At 56.4% G+C, this 26,697-nt stretch overlaps 1 protein-coding gene across 1 annotated transcript; it reads right to left on the bottom strand.

Annotated features, from left to right (window-relative positions):
- Positions 1 to 20: 20 nt before the first annotated feature.
- On the bottom strand, positions 21 to 26,009 carry SEC16A (SEC16 homolog A, endoplasmic reticulum export factor). Its single transcript, XM_033122065.1, has 31 exons — positions 22,884 to 26,009; positions 22,398 to 22,766; positions 20,592 to 20,728; positions 18,335 to 18,432; positions 16,891 to 17,017; positions 16,292 to 16,469; positions 16,046 to 16,205; positions 14,994 to 15,136; positions 14,303 to 14,364; positions 14,064 to 14,202; positions 13,454 to 13,696; positions 13,171 to 13,268; positions 12,724 to 12,805; positions 12,405 to 12,522; positions 12,127 to 12,238; positions 11,857 to 11,962; positions 11,103 to 11,243; positions 10,061 to 10,174; positions 9,623 to 9,815; positions 8,476 to 8,700; positions 7,763 to 7,845; positions 6,702 to 6,899; positions 5,982 to 6,062; positions 5,759 to 5,815; positions 5,536 to 5,647; positions 5,058 to 5,195; positions 4,751 to 4,848; positions 4,123 to 4,182; positions 3,555 to 3,614; positions 2,612 to 2,688; positions 21 to 1,684 (listed from the first exon to the last, which is right to left on the bottom strand). The coding sequence occupies exons 1-31, from the start codon at positions 25,956 to 25,958 to the stop codon at positions 1,621 to 1,623; spliced, it is 6,948 nt and encodes a 2,315-aa protein (XP_032977956.1). The 5' UTR covers positions 25,959 to 26,009; the 3' UTR covers positions 21 to 1,620.
- Between the last annotated feature and the right edge of the window lie 688 nt (positions 26,010 to 26,697).

The raw sequence follows: 26,697 nt of genomic DNA, 5'->3' as shown, positions 1-26,697 counted from the left end.
ATAAACAAACACAAACCACAGGTGAGGGCGCTCAAGGGCGCAAAATATTTTATTTAACAATTTGCATTTAGGAAAAATAGCAGCTCCTGCCTGGAGGAAGCTTCTTGAATCAAAAGTCGCTGACACAGAGAACAATGGGCTGGAGGAAGCAGAGGACGCCCAGTGGGGCTTGGGGGGCAGGAAGCACAGGGGCACTGACCTGGGGACACAAGAGATGCCCCAACAAGGCCTGCCCTTTCCCAAAGTGACAGAAACAATGGGGTCCGGGCATATGAGTCTGTGAAACATTTTGGAAAACATTCTGTGGGTCTTTCCTAGATGATCAAGTAACCAGGAAAACGGGAAGGACCCGTGTACACTCCACGTCCACACAATCCTACTTGAGATTGAAAACACCAAGCAAACTACGTTTCCCCAGCAGAACCTACGGCGATTACTTCCTAATGAGTTTTATAAATATTTAAGTCCTTTCAGTCTCTTTAGACTTAAGAGTGGGAACAGTTTTAAGAACAGTCAATGAACCCTTAAAGCTCTGAGTGCAGTAAGAGGAGGGCTTCCTTTGCAGGTCTGTTCAGCTGGGAGCGAACACGTGCTTCTGAAGGTTCAGTGTGGAAAAAAGCCAGGAGCAGAAACACCAGCTTCCAGAGCTTCTCCCAAGACATTATTTTAAGCCACTTTCTTCAGGATGTTACCAACTCCTGAAATGATGTCACCCAGGTGACAGGAAGCATGTCGGCTGGCTTGTGCTCTGAAGCCACGCCGGAGGACAGCTTGGACTGGTTCGCAGAGCGTGGCAACCCGCTGCTGCAGACACTGGGTCCGACCCGGCCACTCGCGCACTAAAAATCCAAACCAAATTCATGAGTCAGTTTCAACACTGGCTGGTGAGTCTAAACCGGTCACATTTGGAACACAAGTTCTGCGATGGTGGTGGCTCTTTTGTCCCTCCTGATGGACAAAGCCAGTCCCTCTGGCTGCAGGAAACCCCTCGTGGTCCTCATCAGGCCAGAGGAATCCAGTGCAGCCGGAACCGTCTGCCACGGAGAAATTCACTGAAGTAACAAGGGCGTCTCTCCAGACCGAAGAGAATGACTGCTAACCCACTCCACGTCTCCGTCAGGGCACTGAGCCACGCTGCCGCACCCATGAACCACTGTTCTGGGTTCAGAAGCATGAGTGCACGGCGCTGCACGGCAGGTGTCAGTGTTTCTTTCCTGAGGCAGTTTCGTGCTTTTCTTCCAGCATCTCCCAGGGACCGTGGGACGAATGTGGCAGGAATTCGCCCCTGGGCTTCGAGAGACGCCCTCGATACTGAAGAGGAAAGTCTGCCCTGCAGCACAGACCGGTCGGCTGCACTCAGCGTAACTCTTAAATGACGAGGATGCTTAGACAGCGTTCTTTTATGGAACCGTTTCGGAGCCCAAGTGCCTCTTCCTCCAGCCCTTACCAGGGCTATGGGGTAACTCTGGCAATGTGTCCTACACACAGGAGGGAACGGAAGGCGTCCTGAGATTCTGCTTGTCCATCTGGGAGCAGAAGGGAGGTCGCAGGCAGTCAGTGTGGTCCTTGGTGGAGGGTCATTTCAGGTTCCAAATGCTAATCCAGACGGGCTAGTCTAGCTCAACGCTGGGTACTTCCTCTGGCCAATCCTCCCCGTCCTTGAACTTCCTGAGGTGGCAGAGGCCTGAAACGACACAAACAGCACTGACTTCCGCAGGCCCGTCCCCCGGGGTGGGTGACGTTCAGGGAAGGATCGGCACGCCGAGACGAGGCCTATGGAACAAGCCGGGACACACCACTGACGGCGAACGGGCACGTTTGGCTTGTTGTTTCTGCAGCCGCCCGTGACCACTGCCTTGCCAGTCCCTTTAGAGGTGCTGCAGTTGTTAGGGGCTCGGAAGTGAGGCCGACTCCAGGGGCTGAGTGTGTAAGGACCCCGGGAGGGTCACAGCCTCCTCTGGAGGGGCACAGGGACTGTCCCGGCAGGACAGTGGACGAGCACAGGCTGTCTGTCACCCCTCGCAAATCCTAACTGAACTGACAGGGGAGGAATTCTCACAGAGGCATAGCTACAAGGTAAAAGCAACGGGACAGAGAAAACTACCCCCAAATCTTGAAGTGGAGAGGCAGATGGATGGCCAGGTGGGCACAGGACATAGCAGTCCTGACGGGGGTTGGGGAGCACACGCCATCTGCAGGTGCCCGAAGTAGAGGGCAGCAGGGGATGGTGCACAGGGATGGTGTGGGCAGGACTGGCTGAGTCAGGCCGGGAAGGCCTGTCCCCGAGGAAAGAGGCAGGGTCTGCATCAGGACAAACGGGGTCAGGTGACGTCTTCCATCCTGAACACAGGCCCCTGCAGACCTGTGCCCCCACGCAGCCCCCCTAACCTGGCAGCCAGTTTACAGTCTAGAGGCAAAAAGCCTGGGGGAGAAAAGAGAAGGCAGACAGAGAGAAATCAGAGGAGACAGTCCAGAACAGCCAAGGCCGGCACCAGAGGTGAGCCCCAGGCCCGTGGGGCCCCGAGCACAGCAGCAGAACCGGGGAGTCAGGTCACGTCGGGGGGGGAAAGGCCTCATCCCACTCCTGTCCCGGGGAAGCGAGGGCACTTACTGTGTGAACTGCGCCGGGCTGTACAAGGGCACTGCTGCCCCGGGAGGGCCTCCTGCGGGGGGGTGGGCGCCGGGAGCCTGAGACCAGAGAGTACACCTCAGCAAGACAACGTCACATAGTACTTGTGTCCCAGTGACAAGTACAGATACTATGCTATGTCTGAGCAGGACTGCGAATGCTTTTAAGAGAGCCACAGAAGCAGATCGAAGCGCTTTCTTGCGACACTGGATGCCATGTTTTAGTGGGTCACAGAGAAATGGTGACAATCAGAGCAGCGTGCAGTCAGATGCTCCCAAAGCCAGAACATGCACAGCCACGGCCCATCAGCGTTCGTATAAGCAGTTAGTAGACACTTTTGATCACTTCACAGCTAATGTGACCAGCTACAGAATCCAGTGTTCTAATACACAAAGAAAAAAGTCCCAGGAAGCCTTTCTCCTGCGCCAATGAGAAAAGCTTGGTCCTACGATACACAGAAGATGAAATATTCCTTCCCTTCCCACCCAGCCGGACCACAGGACGCTGTCATTGCTTCACTCTGCCTGGCCTAACAGTAATAAACCGTCTCGTGCTTGATCCGAAAAAGGAATTCTTCCTTTCGAGAGAGCGCCCTGACCCAGCGGGCTGCAAACCCACTCACACGGTGAGGCCACGCCCAGGGCCGGTCCCCGGGAAAAACCACTTCAGAAGCAGCGCAATTACAAAACTCATCGATCTGCGAGGATGTTGGGGGTCAAGCCAATGACCAGTCTGTCTGGATATTTAACACCCTTTCAGGCGATTTGGAGAGAGGAACACTGCATCCTGCCACGTGGTGGGTGGCTGGGGTGACGGCTAACAGGAGCGGCAAAGTGCACAGTGACCCACCGCACAGCGCCCTGAATGGGAACCACAGGCGACCCCGTCAGCTCTGTGCTCAGTGGGGACTGCCAGCCGCAGGTACCTGATTAAAGTGCTGGCTCACTTCACGTGACAGTGAACTCATTGAGCTACAGCGCGAAAGCTACAAAACAGCGAGAACACAACACAGACAGGAAGAAATCAACGTGCACGTCACGCTCCAAGCCGTTGGTTTAATTCCAAAGACCTTTCTGAAACCGTTAGAATCAACAGGATTCAAATGGGGGAAAAGCCAGAGTGAGCGTGACATTCCTGCTTTAAAGCACAGTTCTGAGTAAAACACAACCATTAGTGGGGGATAGTGTGTGTGTGGGGGGGGTCTGTCCAGCCCTTGGCCAGAGCCCGCTGGACCTCATGACCCTGAGAACTCAAGCCCCGGGTGTGCCAGGGTGGGGGCAGAACTCGCCTGAGTGGCAACTCAAAGCCCCCACTATTTCGAGTTCCAAACGAGTGAGACTAGTTTACAGGAACACTTTTCAAGTTCTAAAAAGTGTTTAGACTGACGTTCCTGCTCACCAACATTCCTTTCTAAAGATAGAAGCCACTGGACAACAAGTACGAGCTTGCCCGGCCCAGACTCCAGTGGACACCCTCCTGTGGGCGCCCCTTACCTCTCCTCCCTGGGAACCGTGCACTTCAGAACCCGGGAGCGAGGCTGCAGAATCTAAAACCTGCCGAGAAAAATAGGAAATGCAGCAACTACCAAGCTCCCACACGGGGCAGTGACACGGCATGTCCCACTGGCCCAGGTGACAAACTGCTCCGCTCCACGGGATGTGCCCCCTTGGAGAAGCCGTGAAAAGCACAACTCTGCGTGTGCCTGATCACCGTCACGCATCCTAGAGGATCCAACACCAATAGCCGTGTGCCCACGGTGGCCTGTGGCCTGGAGCTACTGTCATCTTATTTCACAGAGCAGGAAACTGAGGCCTTTGCTCAGCTAATAAAGGGGGAACCAGGGTGGAAATCCAGGTCTATCCAACTTGAGACCATACTCTGCACCATTACATTTCACATAGTTTTAACGTGGAAAAAACCCTTTCCTGCCAGGATTTCAGTGATACAATAGCTATACAACACGTGTGGTTAGTTTGCAAATCTCTAGAGCACATTCAACAGGAAAGGGACCTCCGGCAGAAATGGGGTCCTCTGGACACCACAGACACAGCTCCACAGGTTAGGACCAGGGAGGGAGGCAAACTGTCAGCACGGCCCGCCTGTCACGCTGCAGCCACTCACCTTGGGCTCTGAGGCAGGCTCTGCATGGGCTGGGCCCCCCGCCGTTGCCTGCCCTTCCCTGCCAGCCCCCTCTGCCAGCGGGGCTCCCTCTGCTGCATCTGTGAGGAGACAGTGCGAGAGGGAGGGGCGTCATTGTGTCTCACACACCTCTGGGGCTGCACCGACATCCAGGCACGGAGGAAAAGGGAACTGAGGCCCTCTGCACACTGGCTGGCCATTCCTCTTAAAGGGAGGGTAAGGCCTTGGCTCGCAGAGAGGGTCAAAGGTCAAGAGGCCAGGCTGACACAAGTGCGGCCCATCTGCCTACCTGGGTTTGGTCCGCACAAGTGAGCCGGGATCGGGAGTGGGGCGAGTGGGGCAAAGAATTCCGCAGGGGCGAGAGCAGGTTCTGCACGCCGGGGCCCACCCGGGTTCAGGATGTCCACATAATGTACTCTGGTCCCTGCTGCAGGGGAGGAACAGATTTAGGCCACGTGCCAATGGACCCTGCTGCCACCTGGCTCCACCCTCGTGTGGCTGCTGCAGAGCAAGTCCACAGAGCGGCTGCGGGAGTGCACTTCCTGGGTGCCAGCCTTGGGCGAGGGCCCCCTCCTCACCAACTCTGCCCTCCCACCCCTCATATACCCAGCGGTCTTCGAGCGCAACCCCGTGGAGTCCACTCACACACCAGGACACTCGGCATGTGACAAACTGCCAGCTAGCATATGTGCTGTAGTCACTGAACTCGGGTATGTCTGCAGGGTAAATTATGCAACGAAACACTTGATTTCCAGTTTGACTGTTACCTGCTTTTCTAGAAAACATGTTCACAGAGGCTCTGGGGGGCCCTCCAGGCCCAGGGGCGGCAGCCTGCGTAGCCTTGGGAAGGGACATTGGAGGTGGGGGTGCAGCCTTCTTCTGCAGGGAGAAAATCGGCTCAGAAACGTGCTCAGGAACCCAGCCCCCGGCCACGCCACAGACCGCAGCGTCCAGCAGCGCCTGCCTGGCGCCTCCCCAGGGTCAGCGTACCTCCTCCTCTGGTTCGTTCACATCCACCCAGCGGTTCTTCTTTTCATCCCACACGATCTGTCACGTTGTGAGGAGCAAAGGAAAACGTCAGCAGATGAAGCCAAATTACAGTCTGATCACATGACACTTCCAAGCTTCCGAAGACGTGTTGAAGCTGGAGTACACCATGCGAACCACGGATGGCGCTTCATCGAAACACCTACGCCCCGCTGTGGACACTCACCGATTTGTTCTTGTCATCTGGCAAATAAGCTTCTGTCTTCCTTTTCCCAGTTAGCCAGCGAGAGAACCAGGACTCGCCACCCTAAAGAGAAACACCAAGAACATCGTGCTCAGCGCAACGACAAAGGAGGACAAGGCCTGTGGGTTCCCAGCAGCAGGGCGGCCACGGATGCCTCACCTGGGGACAGGCGCGACTGCAGGTGCCCCTCAGTCAGCTGTGGGAAGGGTCACCTGCACCCCACCAGGGGAAACTGTGGCAGTATATTGTAAGGCTGCACAGAGCTGCCCGTGCCCCAAGCACAAACGCTAGAGAAACAAGTGCCCTCGCCACCAAAGACAGACCGCTGATGTGTGAGAACCCCAAACTCAAAGTCCCAATGTCCCCCCTCGGGAAGAAAAGCAAGACTGGGGTGCACACAGCAGACACCACCCACGACGATGGAAGGATGCGCCTCCTTATGTCAAGTTCAGTAATGGCCAAAACTGGTCGGAGGTAACCAGGTCCGAACAGCGGTCACCTCCGGGGCGGGTGCTGACAGGACATGGGAGGCTGGCCCTGCGGCTGAGCTGGATGGTGGTACGAGCACAAACCCCACGCTGGTGCCCCCTTCGCGTGCTTTACCGCGCACGAGAATGCTTTCTACGTAGGAAAGGCCAAACGCCCGCTCTGGTCTCAGCGCAGGCGCTACCTGGGCCCAGTTGGACGTGGGCTGTGCGTTACCTTCTTAGGCTCCTTGGCCTCTGTTTTGGTTGCTGGTACAGGGCTCTTCACTTCAGAAGCGGGTGTCAGAGACGGAGGCTGCAGGGCACCCAGGCTGGCACCCCCCCAGCCGGGAGGGGCTTCAGAGTCCTGCGGCATCCGGGAGGAGCCCTGTGCAAAGCAACGCAGGAGCAGGCTCACCTGGGGCCCAGAGCCCACAGGTCATCCCCGGAGGCCGGGCTACGGTGAGGGGTGGGGCAGGTGGGGCAGCGCTGGCTCCCAGGGTGGGGGCGCGGGCCCACTGCAGGAGAGCCGGTCCACACTTAACAAGGGGTGATGCAGAACTCAACATGTGGGTTCTGGAGCTCAGTGGGAAGACTTGGCTGGAAGATGGAATCCGAAGGTGCACTGAGCACAGACTGGTGAGAGCAGACAGTGGGCATTTTAAAAGTAGAGAGATTTATCGCTGGATTGAGACTCTGCTTTCCATACAGCTACAGTCTCATTGTTACTTTTTCAAGGACAGAATATCTTAATGGTAGAAACACAACAAAAGTTTAAACTACAGCAATCGCCCACTGTCAGGTGTTCAGAGCTGTGTGTCTGTAAAGAAGGTTCCAGAATGCGGTTGGTATAAAGTGTTTGTCCCTCCTGCTTGGGATCAGAGGAAACATAGGTGATATTTATACCACACGGGTCTGATAAAATGAATCAATTTCAAAAAACAACAACAACAACAAAAAAAAAAAAACCGGAAAATTTTAGGGATTCTACCATAGAAAGGTGCAGAAATTATAGGTGTTTTTCATTTTAGAAAAGTTAAAATCAACAGACTCACTACAGAGTGGAATTTCTTCTTAAAGTAACTATTTTTACAACTATGTCATCTTCCCCATCTGTTGCTTTCCTGATTTGAGGGTTCAAGCTACTTTAGAAGTGCCTTCTCCTGAAGGAACAACTTGAAAGGTAATTCCCAATTTCCAGTGTTCTCTCTTTACTTGCAACTACAGAACGAGGACTTTGGGTTCCTACACGATGAAGTTCGTGGAGAACAAACAGCTGTAAAGGAGGTGGGAGAGTACCGGTTTGTCCAATTTTCCACCCAAATCCTCTTCGCTCAGCCCGGCCAGTGGGTTTCTGCCGTGTGCCTCGTGCGGCGTCATCCCTGTGGAGGGAAGGCAGCTCCTGGGACACGGTGCAGAGGCAGCACATGGCCTCACGGCCACCACCTCGCCAGGGCTGCTGGCAGAAGCCAAGCCTGCACGTGTCTCCAAATCCGTGCAGACGCTTTTTTTTTTTTTTTTTTAAGGAGGGCACAGCTCACAAGTGGCCCATGCAGGGATTGAACCGGCAACCTTGGAGTTATCAGCACCACTCTCTAACCAACTGAGATAATCGGCCACCCCACAGATGCTTTCTTTTTCAAGTCTCCCCTCCGCTTTGTCTAAGCAGTCAGGCACAGGTCAGGGACACGACCCAGCCAGTCTGACTCCAGGTGGAGGCGCACAGCCCCCCGCACACGGCACAAAGGTGACAGACCAGGCATAGCTCAAGGCCAGCTTGCCGGCCCTGCAAAGCCACTTAAGCCGAGTAACCAGAAAAACTAGCCGAGACATTCAATTAACCCATTTGGCCTACAACTTGTAGGACTTCGGTATACATTAAGCAATGTCACTTGTTTCAAGTTCAAAGGAGTCAGTCTCTCCCGCCAGCCACGTCTGTGAACAGGAACCACCCGCCCCACCCCCGCCCCTGTCTTCACCCCGGCTCTCACGACAGCGTCTCGCACACCCACCTGGGTCCTGGCTCCTCATATCCTGGAACAGGTGTTCACTCTCCTGGAGAGGTGGCGCGCCAGGTGGCAGGCCAGGCCCTGGGTACAGAGCTGCAGGATCAGGCCCAGATGGCTCTGCAAAGCCAAGTGCAGACCCTGGGGGTCCACAGCCAGGCCCTGGCTCCACAGGGCCGAGGGGAGGCGGCACTGCGAACATCGGCACCCTGGCAGGCATGGTCGGCGGCACTGCACGGAGACATGGACAAAGGCAAAGGTTACTGAGCGAGCTCGTCACTTGGAGCTCGGTAGTGGCGGCTACAGTTTGTCACTCGTTACCCTGCGTTGGCCATGTTCTTAAGCGATAGAAGCCAACCAACCATCATCACAGCAAGAAGTGCTGAAGATGGCAGGGGGTGGTCACCACGGGCTTGGGGAAATGTAAACACACGCCCCAGGGCACAAGGCCTGGGCTCTAACCCGCACGTGACCCCAGCACAATCCGGCCAACAGCCGCCTGGGCACGGCTCTGTGTCCCCCAAGTCCTCGAGTCCTGTCCACTGTCCTCCATCTCAGGGGTCAAAAGGCCCCCTGCATTCCGATGGCTGTGCGAAGCCGTGAGACCCGGCGGGCTCACCCAGAGAGGAAGCACAGGGGGAGAGCAGGAGACTGAGGGGTGGTACCGAACGTCCCCTCGATTCTCCAGGCAGCGGGCCCAGAACGGTTGTGGGGGCAGAGCCCCAGAAAGCAGTTTCCAAGCTCTCGGCCTCACGTGGAGGGGTGCTGGCTCGGGTAGTAGATGGCCATCAGCTGTGACTGGTTGGCCATCAGCTGTAACCAGTGAGCCATTAGCCACTGATACAACTGCTGTAGCTGAGCTAGCAAGCGGCGGAGTGCGGGTTGCGGATTGCAGAGCAGTGGACGGCGGGATGAGGAGCGTCTGGTTCCTGCTTCCTGTGTCTCCAACCCCGCCGCCAGCGAGAGTATAGTGGTATGACTCCCCTATCTATGGCTCCGTGGGTGTTCCTTTTTGGCCTCACCACGTCCTGCGTTCTTATGTGGGGAGCGGGAGCTGAGACCCCGCAGGACACCCTGCATGACAACGGTCCGCGTGGGAAAGCAGGTGCTTTGAGAGGTGTGTGGCCTGCTGCTTCCCCGTCGCAGAGCTCACCTGAAGGCAGCAGCCGCACGGCCAGGCCAGAGCCCTGAGCACTGGGCACAGGTGGCGCCAGCAGTGGGTTGTCAGTGCCCAGGACCAAGGGCTGTGCGACTCCCGGGCCATCACACTGTCCCACCTCGGAGCTCGGCGTGCTGGGACAGCGCTGGGGGAAGGCCGCGTCGTGACTCCACACCACAGCACCCTCCTAAGGGAGAAACACCCTGGACACTCCCAACAGCCGGAGGCCATGGGGCAGGCCGGCCCTCGTGCCCTGCCCTGCTCACCCTGGGCTTCAGGAGAGCCTCTCCCCACAAAGGGGGCATTCTGACAAACACGCGCACCTCTGAAATGGTACTATTTATACCTGACACCACAGGGGGGAAAGCACAGGGGCCCTAGCCACCTGTCACACTGTCTGCGTCAGCCCACGACTGACAGCCAGAGGCCCACCTGGACCTGCTTGTCCACACGCTGCAGCTGGGCCAGCCAGGTCGGCTCCACAAAGGACTCCTCCTCCGGCTTCTCCTTCAGCTGAGGATCGAAGAGTCGTAACTGGGACGCAAGCTGGAAACATGGGAAACAAAGGCCCGTCACCGGCAGGGACCGCAAGCAAAAAGCGTTTTCAGAACCTGGTTTCCCCTGGGACGTGTCCTCAGGGTTAAACGGCACAGTCTGAGTCAGCAGCCTAAGCTCTTCTGAGGGTGCTACATGGCACGCCTTACACACTTACCAAGTCCTGGAACCGGCCAATCGCTGAGAGCTACCCTCAGGCCGTTTGCACGGGCCCAGCAGTACTGAGAGCCCCTGGGGCGGAGCCTATTTGCTGGCACCTGACCACGTAGACGGGACCTGACCCATCCACGTGCTGGACTGACGGAGAAACGTACATCATCTGAGCTGGTGCATCCAGATAAATGAATTTGGCCTTGTGTTAGTAACTGCTGGAACTGGGGGACGACGACAAAGGTTCATTAACTATTCTACTTTTACATACATCCAAAAAGTTCCATGATACGATAAAAAGCTTTGTTTACGTCACGTGTGCATATTTTCAAAAATGAAGCTCCTGGGGGGAGAAACTGATGTGACCACGTGGGCGCTGAGGGTCACCACGTGCTGGGCGCCTGTCCGGTCACACTGTGCCCGTTTCACAGAGCGAGAAGCCAGGCCCGCAGTGGCAGAGCAGGGCCCAGATTCAGCCTGCTGGGCTCCGGAGCCGCACGCCATAAACTGCTAGACTAAAACGCCCCAAGACAGAGATTTCTGGAGACGGGCTCCTTCTTCCTTTGAAGCTTATTGCTAAGTTTCTGCACTAGCAGGGGACAGCTGGACAATCCCTACGCTAAGATGCAGAATACCACAGAGCCGCGCGAGAACCTTCCAGCATCTCTGCTCGCCCACAAGGCTAAGTCCCCGGCGCCCACATGACCCCGCTCAAGCCCGAATCCAGGGGTCCCGCCCGACATGTCAGGGCCACTTAGAAAGACATTACCTGAACCAGCTGGCTAATCAGCACGGGGGAGTACCCATGGGGCTGAAGCAGGATGCTTTTAGCAATCACTTCGCAATAGTGAAAGGCTTGTGTGGCAAGCCCCATCTCAGCCAGGCGGCAGGAGTAGATGAATTTAAACACCTGAAACGAACAAACAGGTCAGCGCCCTGTGGCTCTTCCCCACTTCCTAACATCACCCGCAGTCCCCCCACAAGTGAGAAGCATTCGGACGTTTCACGTCTTTCCTGTGTGCCCTCCACAACAGCCCCAGGTCCCACTCCCTGAGATATTTCACGTCAAAAGAAACTGAGCTAAGACACTCACTTCTCTTCTACGCCCTTCATGGAGCCACCGGACCTGTAAGTATGGAGGCCGCCACCCAGCATGCACCTGGACAACCAACTGCCTCTCGTACAGCCGCCAACGGCCCTACAGCTCGTTCTCTACTAGCACCTGCCTATGCAAGTGTTTACACTCACACTCACTCCAAGGTCCCCATGATACCAAAAATAGCTGACAGAAAATTACTAAGACCCAAAATACAACAGAATCCTCAATTCAATAGGGTCTGTTCTCCAGCATTACAGCTCAAATATTTTCAAAAACACATCGTTTTTCATGTAAGAATTTGAGAACCCCAAACAAAGGAAGACTTGTCAGCACAGACCACGGGTGGAATCCTCAACAGCGCATGGCCCTGCCCACCCGGGGGACGGACCAGGGACCAGCCTGTACCCCGAGCGGCCCTGCTCACCTGAAAGTTGGGCAAGGGGTCGGCCTGCGCCCCAAGGGACTGTGCGTACTCATAGGCTTCTGTCCTTTGAATAGCTTCATTGGTCGCAAACTTTACAAACGGCAAACTGTTGAGGAAATGAGTTACTTGAATCTTGGAGCAAGTCACCCAGAGGCGCAGCGTGTCCTGCCACATGATAAGCAGTGAGGACAGCGGTTTCTGGGTTGGCTACAGGAGAAGACGTTTCCCTCTAAGGAAAACAGGGGCCACGACATTTGGCTGATTCCTCACCTGTGGTTCGATCCAATTAAGACAAGCTTTGTGGTTTTCTTTGTATACACCCCAAATCCAACCTGGGCCATGAGGTAGCAAAAGTGTGCCGCATCTAGGAGACCTTTCGAAGCTGAAGACATGAAGCAAGCCAAGGGTCAGTCAGGGGGATTCTCCCAGAAATCCAAGGATGCGAACAGAAAATACCAGAGACGCCAAAGGAACGCAAGGCTGCGTGTGGCCCCTGCGCCCCCGACGGCAGACCCTGCCGGGCCCCTCACACTCTGCACCAGCCTCACCGAGAGTGTCGCCCATCGTGGCCATTGCCCTGGCCTCCACGTCCACGCTGCTGTTCAGGTTGGACAGGACCATGGCAAGGTGCGGCCTCCAGTCCCCCCACTTCTCATCTCCGCAACACTACAACCAGGAGAAAGCAAAGTGAACAAACCCTCACCCTGGGAAGACCTTCCTCCTAATTTGTAACAACTGAGCTCAGCGAGCACAGGAGAAGCAAAGGCAGTACAGGAATGTCGGGCTCATCCTGTGATGAAAGCTTTTCCAGGAGCCAGCACCCCCCAGAAAGCGGGGCCGTGGGAGCCCGGGCGCGAGCCCACTCACTGTGGATGCAGCGGGCATCCGCCCGGACATCAGCTGGTAGACAGTCTGCAAGGGATCGTTGATTGGAAGGCTGTTGGCGAACCTAGGGAGACACAGCCAGAGGAAAGGAACTTGGCTGGGTTTAAAAATCGAGACACAAGCCTGGTCTCGTGTCAGCCCCTTTAATGCTCGGCTCTGACGCTTAACCTCGGTCAAGTGCACGTAGCTCAGTATTAAAAGCTGCAAAACATCAAGACTAAGGAACTCGCTGAGATTTTGCAGAATAAAAAGCCGTGTGGTTACAGGGCCGGGGCAGCCCGTGTGCCTGTGACAGTGCCCCAGTGCAGGTGGGATCCCCCAGCTCTCTCTGACATCAGCAAGACACCTGTGTGCTTGCAAGAGCCGCCAAGGCTGCAACCAGACCAGCTAGTCCTGCCCAGAAACAGTAGGCCCAGCAAGACTCTTTACCTGGTCATGACTCTGGCATGCGTCCGGCTGTCCATCTTACTTGCAAGTAGCAGAGCATGACCCCACAAGCCGTTTTTCATCGCAGACTCCAAAGCATCCTGCAAAGCAGTTCAGGGATTAGCTAAGTGTCACAATAACTCCCGTGACGAGAGCGAACAGTAGAGTGCATGTTGTCACGTGCCACCAGGAAAGAAGACGACTCAACTGTGGGGGAAGACACACGACGCAAAGGACCCAAAACACACCTGTTCGCCGTTCAGAAATCAAAGGCTGGGGGACTCACCTTCTTACGTCCATAGAGCAGCAGCTCTCTGAACCTCTCGGTGTCTTTCTCCAGGGTGCTGGTGGCGGCAGCCTGACTGTCTGTGAGAAACGAGAGCTGGGCCTCCCCGGACTCCTCCTCTGCCTGTTCCATGGCCTCATTAGTGAAATCAATCAGGTTGGCCTCATCGGGTGACTTCCCAGGAAGCCACACTGTCCGGTGGTCCCGTAACAGCAGTTCTGCGATGTCTGTCCCCACCACGGTCTGCAGGGGCGGCGGGGACAGAAGGACAACAGGGCTTCACTACGACCAGACCTTCCAGGCACTGCTCAGGTCAGGACCCCCTCCTCAAATGAGCACGCCAGGCCACCACGAGGACACAGCCAGGAGCCAGACGGACCCGACAGGCTGACATGGGGACCCGAACCTCCCTTCCCCCCAACTGCACACCCGTCTCTCTCCCACGTCCCCAAGTCACTGCTAAGACTCTTCTCCCGAGTAGCAACTGGACAGCACACCATTCCCCAGGCACAGCCTGGCACGGAAATCCTGCCCAACTCCCAGGGGACCAAGGATTCCTGAGACTCAAGGTCAACGAGAGCGGCCATTCTAAAGGTAAAAAGACTCGTACCCCATTCTGTCTGCACAACAGAACGATAAAGTTCCAAAGAAGACTTGCAGACTCTTTGTCAAGTAAGTTTTCATTCTGCAAACACTTTGTGGCTTTGCTCTGTGCAAAATTAATAACATCCACTTTATGGGTGTCGTCTCTGAAAAAAGAACAACACTCAGTGAATGGTGACAACCGCAGGGAGGCCGTGCGTAGCCACTGCCACCACACAGAGGCACGGGCGCCGGGCGGGGACGTACTTGCCGAGAGGCCCCGGGAACGCTCGCATCTCCTCCTGCTCCGGCATGTGCTGCAGCAGCGTCTGTGGGGGGACAGGTGGGGGACAGGGCAGCTCAGGGCACGCACCACCACTGCCAACCACTCCGCTGACCTGAGGACGCCTGTCCTCCACTAGGGACACGCAGGTGCTCCCTCAGGGAGGGCAGCCATGTCTGGTCGGCAACAGTGATTTTCAAACTTTATTTTAAGTGGTGAGATCCATCCCCACCCTCACCCCCACCTCTGAAGCGAGGCGTGTGACAGAGGCGGCCTGTGGGGCTGCGACACAGGGTGCCCCACACCGGCCTCCGGGGCACCCCAAGCCCCACGGCCACAAACTCATGAAGCACCTCAACCCATTACCGAAAATCACGAGTAAAATGAACATGAACACAGTCCTGCCCTCAAAATCAGAATTGCGCTGGAGGGAAGTGAGCAGCCAATAAAACCAAGCCTAACATAACACCAGAGCAGTTGTTTAAAATGCCGACATCTGGCAGGAAAGGCACAAGAATAACCAAAGAGAATGAGAAAACCTCTCAGGTGACGATTCACAGGAACAAGCCTTTTGCAAGGCCGTGTTTTACAGACAACGGTGCACGAGGGGAAGACGACCAGCAGCAAAGCGTGTACAGGTGGCCCGAGCGCGCCGCGGCTCTGCCCCCGAATCACCTCCATGCTGTGGACTTCCACCAGGGCGGGCTGTCCTTCTGAAGGCAGATTGGGGATCACCTTGATGAGCTGGCCCCCGGGACCAAACCTGGCACAGATGTGAGGCACGGAGAATTTCTCAGGAGACGTGGGTCTCGATGGGGCTACATTTAAATGAAGTGAAAACAGCACCATCAGCTTGGCACTTCTGAACTCGATCAACAGCTTACATTTTCCCAGCGGCCCCCTGAGCTGGGATGTCAGATTAGGCTTCCCGATAAACGGACTTTCGACCGGAAGTTAATGACTGCTAAATATCCCATTAAAAAGCAGCACTTAGCCTATGTATTAAAAGGGCTTTAAATGGATAAAAGAACTGTTCTCTTCCGAAGGGAAGAAGCTCCCTTAAAGAACCACGTGTTACAGGACGCAGCGCCCCCTGGTGCTCAGCGCCCCACAGCCCTCTGCGCGCTTAGCTTTGGTCCAGTCCCAGCTTCCAGTCTGAGTGTCACAGGGCCCAGTGAGCATGACACACTGAAACAGCTCAAGTCGGAAAGAAAAAGAGGGCGTTCAACTGAAATACTACTTTAAGAAGGAAAGTCCACTGTTCTGTTTTAGAACTTCATGCATACTTTTGCAGTTCTTAAGAAATAGCGTTTGATCAAACATTTCAGAGGGGAACTGCGAGTAGGGCACGTGACAAGTCTACCCACAGTTCGGCGAGGGGAATTAGAAGATTCCTCCCAAACTGCTGACCCGAGTGGTCGGCACTAGGGATCGCACCCAAGAGCCGGGCAGCGAGCCTGCACGCAGTACACGGTGTGGACTTGACAGGTAGGCGGCGCTCAGGCCCCACTGGGAGCCACCCTGCAGCCTGAGGGACGCTGTCAGCCCTTCGTGACTCGCCCTGTCACTCAGGACGGGCATGCCGTGACACAGCCGTCCTCACCGCACAGAAGGTCACACTAGGCCATCGCCAATCCCTATCAGTTACACCTCCCCGTTTCTCACCACAGGCACGTGACGCCGCCCGGCGCTGACCTGTGGGCGCCCAGGGCCTCGCCCGCACACACCTTGCTCCACAGCGGGCCAGCCGGCGTCGGCAGGGTAGCTGTACTCTGGGAAGCCCTGGGCGCTGTAGGTGTCATAGGCATAATCCCCATGGAAGGAGCCTGGCGGAGGCGGGGCCTCGTAGGGGCCGGCGGTGCCACTGCGACTTCTGTAAACCTGACTCTTAGAAAACAAAGCAAACAGGGGAAGTCAGTTCCCCGCAAACGCCAGCCAGACGGGGCAGGCAGCTGGCCCACAGCGCTACCCACCTGCTGCGAGTGGGTGCTGAAACTGCTGCGGCGGCTGGGGGCGCCCAGGCTCCGGGCCGAGTGATCGCTGTGCTCGCTGCGCCTGTCCCCATCGTCCCTGAAAGGGTCCCTGTGGAGCTCCAGGTCATCCTCGAAGCTCCCCGTGAAGCGAGGGTCGTACCTCCAGTACTTCTCAGGCCTGAGGAGGCACAGACGGGCGCTGGGGGCCAAGTGGCAAGCCACGCACAGCCCCCAGGTCCTCCTGGCCCTGCGCCCCCGCCACCCGAGTCCTGACCTAGAACACTAGTCCGAGCCCACCCGCAAGCGGGGCCGTCCAAGTTCACAGCCCATCTGTCCACGTCAGGGACAAGCTGCAAGTGCACAGCCAACATTACGCCACCTCTCACGGACACAGAGGCAGAGGAGCAAAGCAGTTCCCAGGCCCTCATTCCGAGGCTGGTCCTCCACCGACGGCCCAATGCGAGACACGCCGGGAGGGTCTGTTCGTCCTCCTTCCAGACAGTGACCGTGACGCTAGCTGCTCGCTGGGAACCCACACACACCTGCAGCTGTGGGTCTCTTACAGGCACGCCCTCCTCAGCGAAGGGCCCCTTACCCACCTGTCAGCATAGGTGTAGTTTTCTTTCCTGTACTGGTCATAGTCCGCATCATACCAGTACCTGTGGTCATAGTGGCGGGAATCCCTGAGTCTAGAACCATAGGGGTACCGATCCCACTGACTCAGATCTGCAAGCAAGGGATCAACGGGTTAATACAACACATGAAAGATGACACTGGCCTTCACTGGAGGAGCCACGCCGCCCCGGGCTGAAGAATGCTTCCAGGCTCCCAAGGGAAACAAACCTTCCTCCCAAAAACCAGCACAGCCCAGGATGTTAGCTGAGACCAGAGGCCCTGCCGTGTCCTGCCTCAGTGTACAATGCCTCGTGGCCATCGGCCGTTTCTCTCTCAATATGTGTGATTAGAAAGAAAAAAAGCTGCTAGAGAGCAGACATCTTTATTAAATTCTTGCTCACTTACTGCTTTTCAACAGTTAATCCCGTAACTATAAATCCCATAACTGACATCTCTCCTAATGTGGTCCAGAAAGTTTTAATACTCTCAAAATTAAAAGATTACTTTAAAACGAATGTTAACATTAAAACAAACCAGAAGCACCAATTTCCAAGTGTGTGCAGGCCTTAGGTCTGAAGACATGCAGATGTAAAGGGGACAATAGGTTGTGGAAGCGGAAACGGGCGGCCACGTCGGGACAAGCGAGGGGCTGCTGCCCGGCACCCTCCATGCACCAAGAGCACAGGACACAGCCCGGCACAGGGAGCAGCAGGCACTTGGGGACATGCCACCAAGAAGCACACGCTGCCGGACAGCAGGCTGCAGCTGGGCAGCGAGGGGACCATCCTATGTCTGCACGCTGCAGTGCTGAGGCACCGGCCATGGGCGGCCACGGAGCGTGTCACACGTGGCTGGTGAGAGCAGCCACTTCCTCGTTTCAGTTACAGTGGTGCCTCGGTTTTCAAACATAATCCGTTCCAGAAGACCGTTTGAGTTCTGAAACGTTCAAAAACCAAAGCATGGTTTCCCCATAGAAAGTAACGCAAAATGGATTAATTCATTCCAAACCTTTAAAATCAACCACTCAAACTGCAAATTTAGTATGAATTTTACTATCTAATGATACCATAGATCCATAAAATTTATGGCATTCATAAACCGAAATGTTTGTCAATGGAACGGTTCGAAAACCAAGGCACTACTGTACTTTAATCAACTGAAATAGCCACCTGTGGGTAGGGCCGCTCTAGAACTACTGATAATTATTCTTTGCCAAAAAAATCAAACTGCCAATATGATAAAGACCCGTTAATGCTGTAATTACGGTATCATTTCTTAATGCAAAGCAGCAATGTAATTATTTCCACATGCAGATTGTTTCCAGTGCCCTGGCTCTTGGATGCAGACAGACACTGGTAAAAGGGAGACGTCCCGAAGCAGCCCCGGCGGGCACGCAGTGCTGGCACCGTCCATGGCCGCTGCTCCTACCTGCATACTCGTACTGGCCGGAGTAGTAGCTGGCATAGTAATCACTTTGGCTGCTCCATCCACCTCTGGATTGGGGATAACCCTCAGGGTACCCCTGCCTGAAAAAACACAGTGCTGTTAAAAAATGAATTACCTACATTGGAAAGTGTGACAAGGTCTCAGTCCACACAAATCACCCCCACAGCAGCAGGCATTCGTCAGAGCACTCTGGAAAATCTCATCAGAAGATCCAAAACAGTAACAGTAATGACATACAGAATTCCCTACCACACAGCCAATGACAACTGCTTGTCAAGTACCTGTAGAACTCTCATGTTCTCAGTGCTAACACAGGTTCTCAACTTTCTGACATATTTAGCAGAGCAAAAGGCACTGAGGTACAAAAGTCACCAAAGCGATGTTAAGACCCTCTGCGCAGACTGCACTGTGTCCTCTGGGCGGCCCCCGGTGCCCAAGAGCTGACGGGCACGGGACTCAGAGCAAGCCTGCCTGCCTCATGGCACCGAAAAGGTAGGACTTAGCAGCAGACCAGGTATCAGACCTGCGGCAGAGAGATTCTTGGCAGGCTTAATGACATTTCTGTTTTCTCATCGCTAGTTTTAGGTGACATTTACTTGATTTTCACAACTGGCTTTCCTCACATCGCACTCAGCCGAGCCTGCTCCTGGGCGTGAGTGCCCGGCCCTCGGGCCCTGCAGCCCCTCCCGCTGCTCCCACAGGACACCACCCGCTGCCCCAGCACCCTGAAGGGAGTGCCATGCCGCCACATCTGTCTGCACAGGCTGACAGTGCCTACACACGTCAGCGGGCTCCTGAAAAATCATCTGACACAGCGGGAAACGTAGAACACGCCACGTCCTCACTGCCCTCAGCAACCCTCCATCTGTACTCCATCTGTACAACCACAAACACGAAGGGTCCACTTCACCTCAGGCACTTCCTACAGGGATGTGATCACAGTGGGCACAAGATGACAAGCCAATGCTAAACCTGTGTGTGAAAACACGCACGCACGTGCACACACGCGTATACACGTGCAAACACCCCCAACCAAAGCCGGCAGGAAAAAGGAGACGTCAGCCTCCAGCGCCGTCACAAAGTGGTGGTGTGAACCCTGCAGGTAAGTCAGGGTGATGGCCACTCTGTGGGGGCAACCGAGCGTCTGCTCGGCCGTCTTCTCAACGCTGAGCCAGCTGGGCCCCTTGAAAGGAGCTCCGTGTTAACCCACAGGTGGGCCGGCGAAGGCAAACCCCAACGGCCAGAAGTGCCTGCCCCCCTCCCCGCTGTGCTCCCCAGCCTCTCAGTGAGTCCCGGTGCTTATTTTAAGTGCAACCTTCACTGTGCAGGTGACACACAGGCACTACAACCGTGGGCACCTTCTCCCATAAAGCACCTAGAACACCGGGCTACATACAGGTCCGTGCGTCCCTCGGGGCAAAGGACGGGGTCAGCTGAACAGGCAAAGGCTCAGGCCACAGCCTTGGCTCGAGACACGCTGTCAGACACGGAAGAACCAGCTTAAGGAGCCCATGAAGTTGAGAGGCGGGGCAGGGACACAAAGTTCATCTGTGGCCGCACCTTCTCTGTCCCGAGTGTCAGGAGCCACACCCCGCCTGGCAGATGGTCCGCCTCCAGCGTGCTGCCCACAGCTGCAGGTGGGCGCTGGAAGGCGGGCGAACCTGAACAAGCTAACAGCCCCGCCGCATTCCCACGCTGCCAACGTCCGAGTGGGCGGGCTCTGACCTGTTTACGTCTGTCCTCAGCTCAAGGCAGGATGCCAGGGCTCTTCCAGCAGCTCTCATTTGTAATTGCAAAGCCGGGACAGTGTAAGAGCAGCAGGACAGAGACGTCTGCAGGTCAGGACAGTGTTGCGGTGACAACATGGGCTTTGAGGCCAAGGGCCAGCCGCGATCTGGCCTGAGAATCCTGGGATCCCTGTGACCAGTAGTGGGGTGGGGTCTGCACAGGTTAAGCCTGAACACTCAGCCAGCAAACCTTGTCGTGCGTGTGCCTCAGCGATGGCACAACCACCTGCATGGGGCAGTGGTGCCCGCTCGGGGGCCGCACGGGGTCTGCCTCACCAAACGCTGGCTGACAGCACGGCTGTGCCTGCGTGGCAGTGTGTGTAATTCAATTTAAAAATGCATCCTGCACCGTGTCCCCACTGACAAACGTCCACACGTGAACTAGCTTTGTATGACCCTTTACACAGTCTTTGCCCGTCACCACCGCAGCCAGCAGTACAAACGTCACTCACCGGGCAGCTGGCCGGTCTGAGCAGTGACTTGCCCGGGAGCTGGGCCGCTCAGGCTCGGGGTAGCGGTAGTTCTCGGCATAGGCGGATGCGGTATTGTCGTAGGGCCTGTATCGGGGGTCGTACAGGCCATACATGTCCTGTTGGAAGACAGGTTTGGGCAGCGTTAGACACCAGTGGAGCCAGCCTGTCCAGCTCTGAGAGGCACAGGTGACGGCTCACTAGGGAGCATGCAGAACAGAAGCTGCAGGCAGGCAGCGCACCTTCCTAAAACAGACTGCCTGGCCACACTCGGGAGATGCCAGTGCGTGTGCAGGTGACCCCCAGGTGTGGCGGCTACTGCCAGGGGCCCTGCAAGGTCCTGCCCCGAGGCCTCGCGTGCGGAGGCGCCCGGGCACCACCTCAGGTGAGCAAAGGAACCAGGGTCCACTGCAGTGGGTCCTGAAGCCACGGCAGCCTCGGAAAGGCTATTTTATTCTCACGAGCTTCAGCCCCACTGCGAACCGCTGAATCACCACAGCTGTCTCTAAGGGGAGGCCACGTGAGGACCTGAAGCACGGATGAGGTGACCCAGGCACCAGTTATGATCAGTCATTCGTGTCTGAGAGCCTGACTCTCCGCCACGGCCTCGCAGAGGACAAGGAATCACGTAACGTGGACTGACTGACCCTACTGGCAGCTACGACAACGCAGAGAAAAGCCAGAGGGATGTGGGGAAGGCAGACGGCTCCCACAGAAGTGACTGGGGCTCCTGGCTGGAACTTCCAGGATGCGGAGGGGGCAATGCACACAGGACTGGAAAGAAGGGGCGGGGGGCGAGCTCCGAGCTGCTGGCCTGCCTAGGTTCCCAGCAGGGCTTCACTTCCTGCTACGGAACCAGGAGTCCCCGTGGCTCCTTTCGGAATCTCGAATTCACAGGTCTCAGAGGTCTAAGTGTTCCCACGCACAGGTGCTCACAGCCCACGACAGAGCACAGGGCCCCCAGCCCCGGCCAGCCCCCCACAGCCCTGCCCACAGCCTCTGACCGCAGGGCCTCAAGTGCAGTCAGCAGCGCGGTCACTGGCGCCTGCCCAAACCCCGAGTCCACAATCCCTGCCTCAGCGGGCTGTAGGTGACGCTGGGCCTGGACCGGAGGTGACAAAAAGCATGAAATAATCAAACGTGTCCACTCGGACCCTACTTTTTCCAACGAACGTAGGATTAAACAGAACCTAATTTAAACAACTCATGCGCTTGCAGCACCGTGAAGAGGCAGAAACAATCTCCTATGTAGCACAACCCCCCACCCCCAGCTGGAATCCCCACGTACCTGAGAGAAGCCAACAGAATTTCACCCCTTAGCTGTGTCATTCGGATTACATTCCAAACTTAACTTTTTCCCTCAATATTTTTATTCCGAAGAAGGAGTTTAAAAGACTACTTTTCCTATTGCTCCTTACACAGGTTTTTGTCCCAATACCTCACAGGAGCTCAAGGGGCCATCCTCATTTCCAAAGCATGAACTCAGCACCCGGGTGCTGTTCACAGCCAGCAGGTGCGACTGTCACAAAGCTGGGGATGCTGTCAAACAGAACACAGCAGGCACGCTATGCAACTCGGTGCTGACGCACAGTGTGGCCACCACAAGACGGGCCGTGCTGGGCTGAGCGCGAGGCGGGAGCACTGTTCTTGTGAGCAGTGCATGGGACGGGCGTCCTGCCCACCAGCAGGACGATGGGTCACGTCCGAACTGACCGACAAAACCCTGCCAAGGAACACACGAGAGAGAACCGCTGTTCAAAGGGTTTGGCCACCGGAATTCAGCCCTACCTGGTAATAGAGGGGGGCTGTGCCAGGGTCCGGCGGGTACGGTGAGGGGTACTGGGACTGGTAGCCGTCGTACAGGGGTCTGTGAAAGTAATAGGACGCCAGGTCAGGGGGCGGCTGCTGCCACTGCTGGTCCGCCTGCACAGCCGCCGGGCCCGAGCTGCTGGAGGACTGCGGCGGCCGAGGCGGCAGCTGCTGACTTGGGTCAGCTGGAGCCGGGCCTGAGGGTGGCTGGGTTGAGCCTGGGGGCTGTCCTTGCGCCGGTGGACTTCCTGGGTTAGATGGTTCTGCTTTGGGGCCTTGTGGAGGCGGTGGTGCTGGCTCCTGCGGGACTCTCTCTAGGCCATGTTGGTCCTGAGCATCTTTCGTCACCTGTTGATAGAAATGGTCTGGGTTATGCGCCCCAGGCCCAGGCTGTCTGGGGTGACTGGGGGTGGTCTGCTGGTAAGAAGGTGGGCCGTCAGAGTGGGACGGGCTGTACATTCTTACGGGATCATCCAAAGTCCTATGTGGTGTCAAGTCTAGGGCTCCTGGAGTCTCCTCCCGATTACTGGGGTGATCTGCCTTATTACTGGGCGGTCCCGAGGTGCTGTTTGCGGACGGCACCAACATGCCGTCTGTGCCCCCAGCACGGCTATTCACCAACTCTGGAAGAACGTCCTCTGCATTATGAACCTTTTGACCTTCGGGAAGCAAGCTCTTTGGAACTGGATGAGATGGTGGCTGAACCAGCAAATTAGCAGGTTGGGCGGAAACCACTTCAGGGATAGCAGAAACTTGTGGAAAATTACTCTGGGCAAGACTGTTAGGCAGAAGCAAGCACGTGAGGGAGCTGGCTGGAACCCCAGACAGAGGAGCGGCTTCTCCACCATCACCCCCCACGGCCCGGCTGCTCGTGGTGGCTTTGTCTCCCACCCGAGCGTCTCTCCAGGACCGACTCTTCTCATTGGGGTTTGACAAGGACACAGAAAAATGAATGGGCTGAGCCAGGTGACAGCTCTGATCAGGCTGGGCAATCAAGACCAGCTGATTTCGCAAAGATTCAGTGGGCGGTGAGGACAACAGACTGGCATAACCAGAACCAGAACTCGCCTGCGACAGAAGGGTGTCTTCCTCTCCCATTTTGGGAGGGTTCTCGAGATTCTCAGAAGCACCAACGCCGTCGCCGCTCTGCAGAGGGGGCAGGCAGCCAGGCTGCGGGGACAACTGACCGGACACCCCCTCATCTGGGGGCTGAATCACTTCTGACGGCTGAGGTTTCGCAGGCACATGCAGCACAGGAGCAGCCGGGGCTAGGAGGACGTTGCCTCCGAAGTCTGGCAGCTCGTTCTGGGCCCAGAGCGTCGTTGCCGGGCTCTCACACTTGACGGCTCCCTGAGCCCTGGTCGACGGTCTCTTCTCAGGTGTCAGAAGCACGGATTCCGAGGGCGGCCCCAGCCCCTGACCAGCGTCCGTAGGTGTAGCAAGAGGCAGAGGACAGGCCTGGGCGGGGAGGAGCGTCTCCATGTTGTCCGGTGGCTGCTCCAGATTGCCAGGGCAGGCGTCGGGCGGCACAGCGGCCGGTCTGCGCTTCCTCCGCTGGGCGTGGGTCCCCCGCACCTCGCCCACCACATTAGCACGATCGGCCTCGACTGGTTTCACTCCAACTACGTGGGATTTCACGGGTTCAAAAGAACTATTTGCACTTGTCTGAAAGATCCCTGTAGGTTTTGGGGGACTTGGGGTTGAGGGCTGGGGCAGGCTGCTGTGGTACTTCTGGCTCACGGCAGTGTCGTCTGTCTCGCCCCCCACAGGAGAAGAATCGATTTGCTTAAAAAAAATCCCTGAAGCCTCGTCCTCAGGTTTCCCAACTTCCTGCTGAATGAAGGTGCCCAGGTCCTGGGGCCTGGCCGCACCTGGACGACTCCTGTGGCTCTTGCTACTGTAACTGGACGACAAGCCGTCGGGGCACACGGAATAAAGCTGAGGGTCCAGGGCCTCGAGATTTGGGCCCCCACCTCCAGCGTGGCCCATGATACTGCGCCTGGGGACGGCTGCTCCGGGAACGGGCCCGTATCTGAGCTGATCGCCTGGGGAGGAAGGGTCCAAACTGGGGGGTTCACGTGGCAGAACCTCTTGATTCTGAGTGAATTCTGAGTTCTCGGCATTCTCACAGTGTGAGCCACCAGCGTCCCGAGTCCCCGCACCTGCCGTGTCAGCCCACACATCAACAGCAGCGTTTTCAGTGGTTGGCTTATCATGTTGGACGCCTGAAGACCGAGGGAAGAATGGGTGCGTGTCTCCTCCCTGCGGCGTGGTCTCACAGTTGGAGGCGCTGGGACAGGCCTGGTACATGCCGCCTGCCCCCACGTATGCAGGGGGATGGCCAAGTCCAGGGCTGGGGGAGAACCCGTCCAAGGCAGACTGACCAGCAGAGCCCGTTTTCTCAGATGAGAGGTTCTCCTCATTTTCTGTCTCTCCCCCTTGGAAAAACATGGAGAGCGCACCTGAGTCGGCGTCTGGCGGGGCCCGGCTGGTCCCGGCCCCCACGGCATAGTGCAAATGACTTTCGGGGCTATTTCCCTGAGCGAGGGGGTTAACAGAAGCAGAGTCTGGCAACTGCTCTTTATTCACTCCTGGATTCGGCCGGAAGTCCTGGCCAGCCCGAGTGTTCCCAACTCGGAAATTCTGCCTGAATGCATTTTCAAGATCAAAGTTACTTGCTGAGTGGTTTCCACTTTGCAGGTAGGCTGCTTCATCTCTTCCGTCACCAACCATGGGTCCTGGTAAAGACACCAGTGGGCTGTGTGGCTCGTGGCCAGGACCTTGATGTGGGGTGGACGGAGCGAGGAGGTGGGAAACGCTGGAGGCCTGGGACACCGCATTCTGAACAGGTCCTTCTGGACAGGGCCAGTAATGCTGAGCTGGGGGCTGTGGGGCTCCTTGCACTGGCCCCCACCGCCCTGACATTTGCTGATGAGGCTGAGGGAAGAAATGGGACGTTGCTGGTGCCACAGCACTGTCGTGCGGGTTCTGCCCACTTGGGGGCCTGTCGGGCCCAGGCAGGTTCCCATGTGGATGGCCCCCATGAGAACTGTCAGGACCCGCTCCTGGAATGTACTGAGTCTGAGCTTCCCATTCGGAGCTGGACGAGACCTCGGCACTCCTGTTCATCTCGGGCCCAGGCGGTGCTGAAGAGGTCAACACACTGGAAAATGAGCCCGCATCTGCCCTGGGCTGCGACACAGATCCCGGCAGAGGCTCGTGAGGTCCCTGGGAGCCACCCCCAGCATCTGTGTGAGGCACAGGCAGACCAGAGCGCTGAAGAAACGCTGGCAAGGCCGGGCCCGGCAAAACAGGTGGGCTGCTTTTGGACAAACTGCCCAACGATGTGCTCTGGAGCGCCTGTCTACTAAAAGCGAATGGGTCCGTCACCGGCTGCAATGGGCGAGCTCCTGGAGCCACTGGTGCACTAGCTATCGCCTGTCTCCTATACGGGCTGCTAGACCAGTGTGTGCTCTGAGGGGTCCCGGCTGGAGGTGGCCCCACCACGCCGGGTGGGACGGCCTGGGGTGGTGGCTGCATGACTGACAGATGCCACTCACGGAAAGATGCAGGATACAGGCTTTCCTTAATCTAAACTGAAAAAGAAAAAGAAAAAAAATTAGCATAAAATCCATATATTCAGTCACGGTTGCAATAAGGAAATTAAGAAAAAAGACAAAGACTGTCACAGATTTCACATTACATAAGTCCTGAGGGATACATGTCTGCTCCCCCCACTGCCGGACAGAACTGCCGCCGTCCCGGGAGCTCTGGGCAGCAGAGCATCGAGCGAGAACACTGGGCCGGAACATGGAAGCTGGCTGTGCACTGACTAACTGAATGACCTCAGACAAGTCACTGCCCTTCTCTGGGGCTCAGTTACGTAGCCCAGCAAAATACCCACCCAGAATGCCCGCTGCCTCCATGGTGCCCTCACCAAGCTGGCAGGGATGAGGGAGAACCTGCCGGTCTGACTGACTAGCAGGGACACAGTAACTTTTCCTGTAACTTATCACCAGACCCAGAAAGAGCCAGCTCCCTGAAGACTGCATATCACACTTCTCATACAGGTTCATTCTAACTCTCAAAAGGAAAACCAAAGTTTAAAATGTGCTCTTCCGTTTTCTTTAGTGAAAAAATATTATAAAGTACAGAGTGATGCAAGCTGCAAAGTAGGAACATGAACCGTATTTATCTAAAATGCCTTTTATCCCACCACGTAAGTCTCATTTTCTGCACTTGGACTGGCTGAATACCAACAGCACAATGAGCTGCCTGA

The sequence above is a fragment of the Rhinolophus ferrumequinum genome, chromosome 12 (genome assembly GCF_004115265.2).
Source record: "Rhinolophus ferrumequinum isolate MPI-CBG mRhiFer1 chromosome 12, mRhiFer1_v1.p, whole genome shotgun sequence".
In the NCBI taxonomy this organism is placed as follows: Eukaryota; Metazoa; Chordata; class Mammalia; order Chiroptera; family Rhinolophidae; genus Rhinolophus; species Rhinolophus ferrumequinum.
The sequence above is the reverse complement of the archived record's forward strand: the minus strand, read 5'-3'. Positions and strand labels throughout refer to the sequence as shown.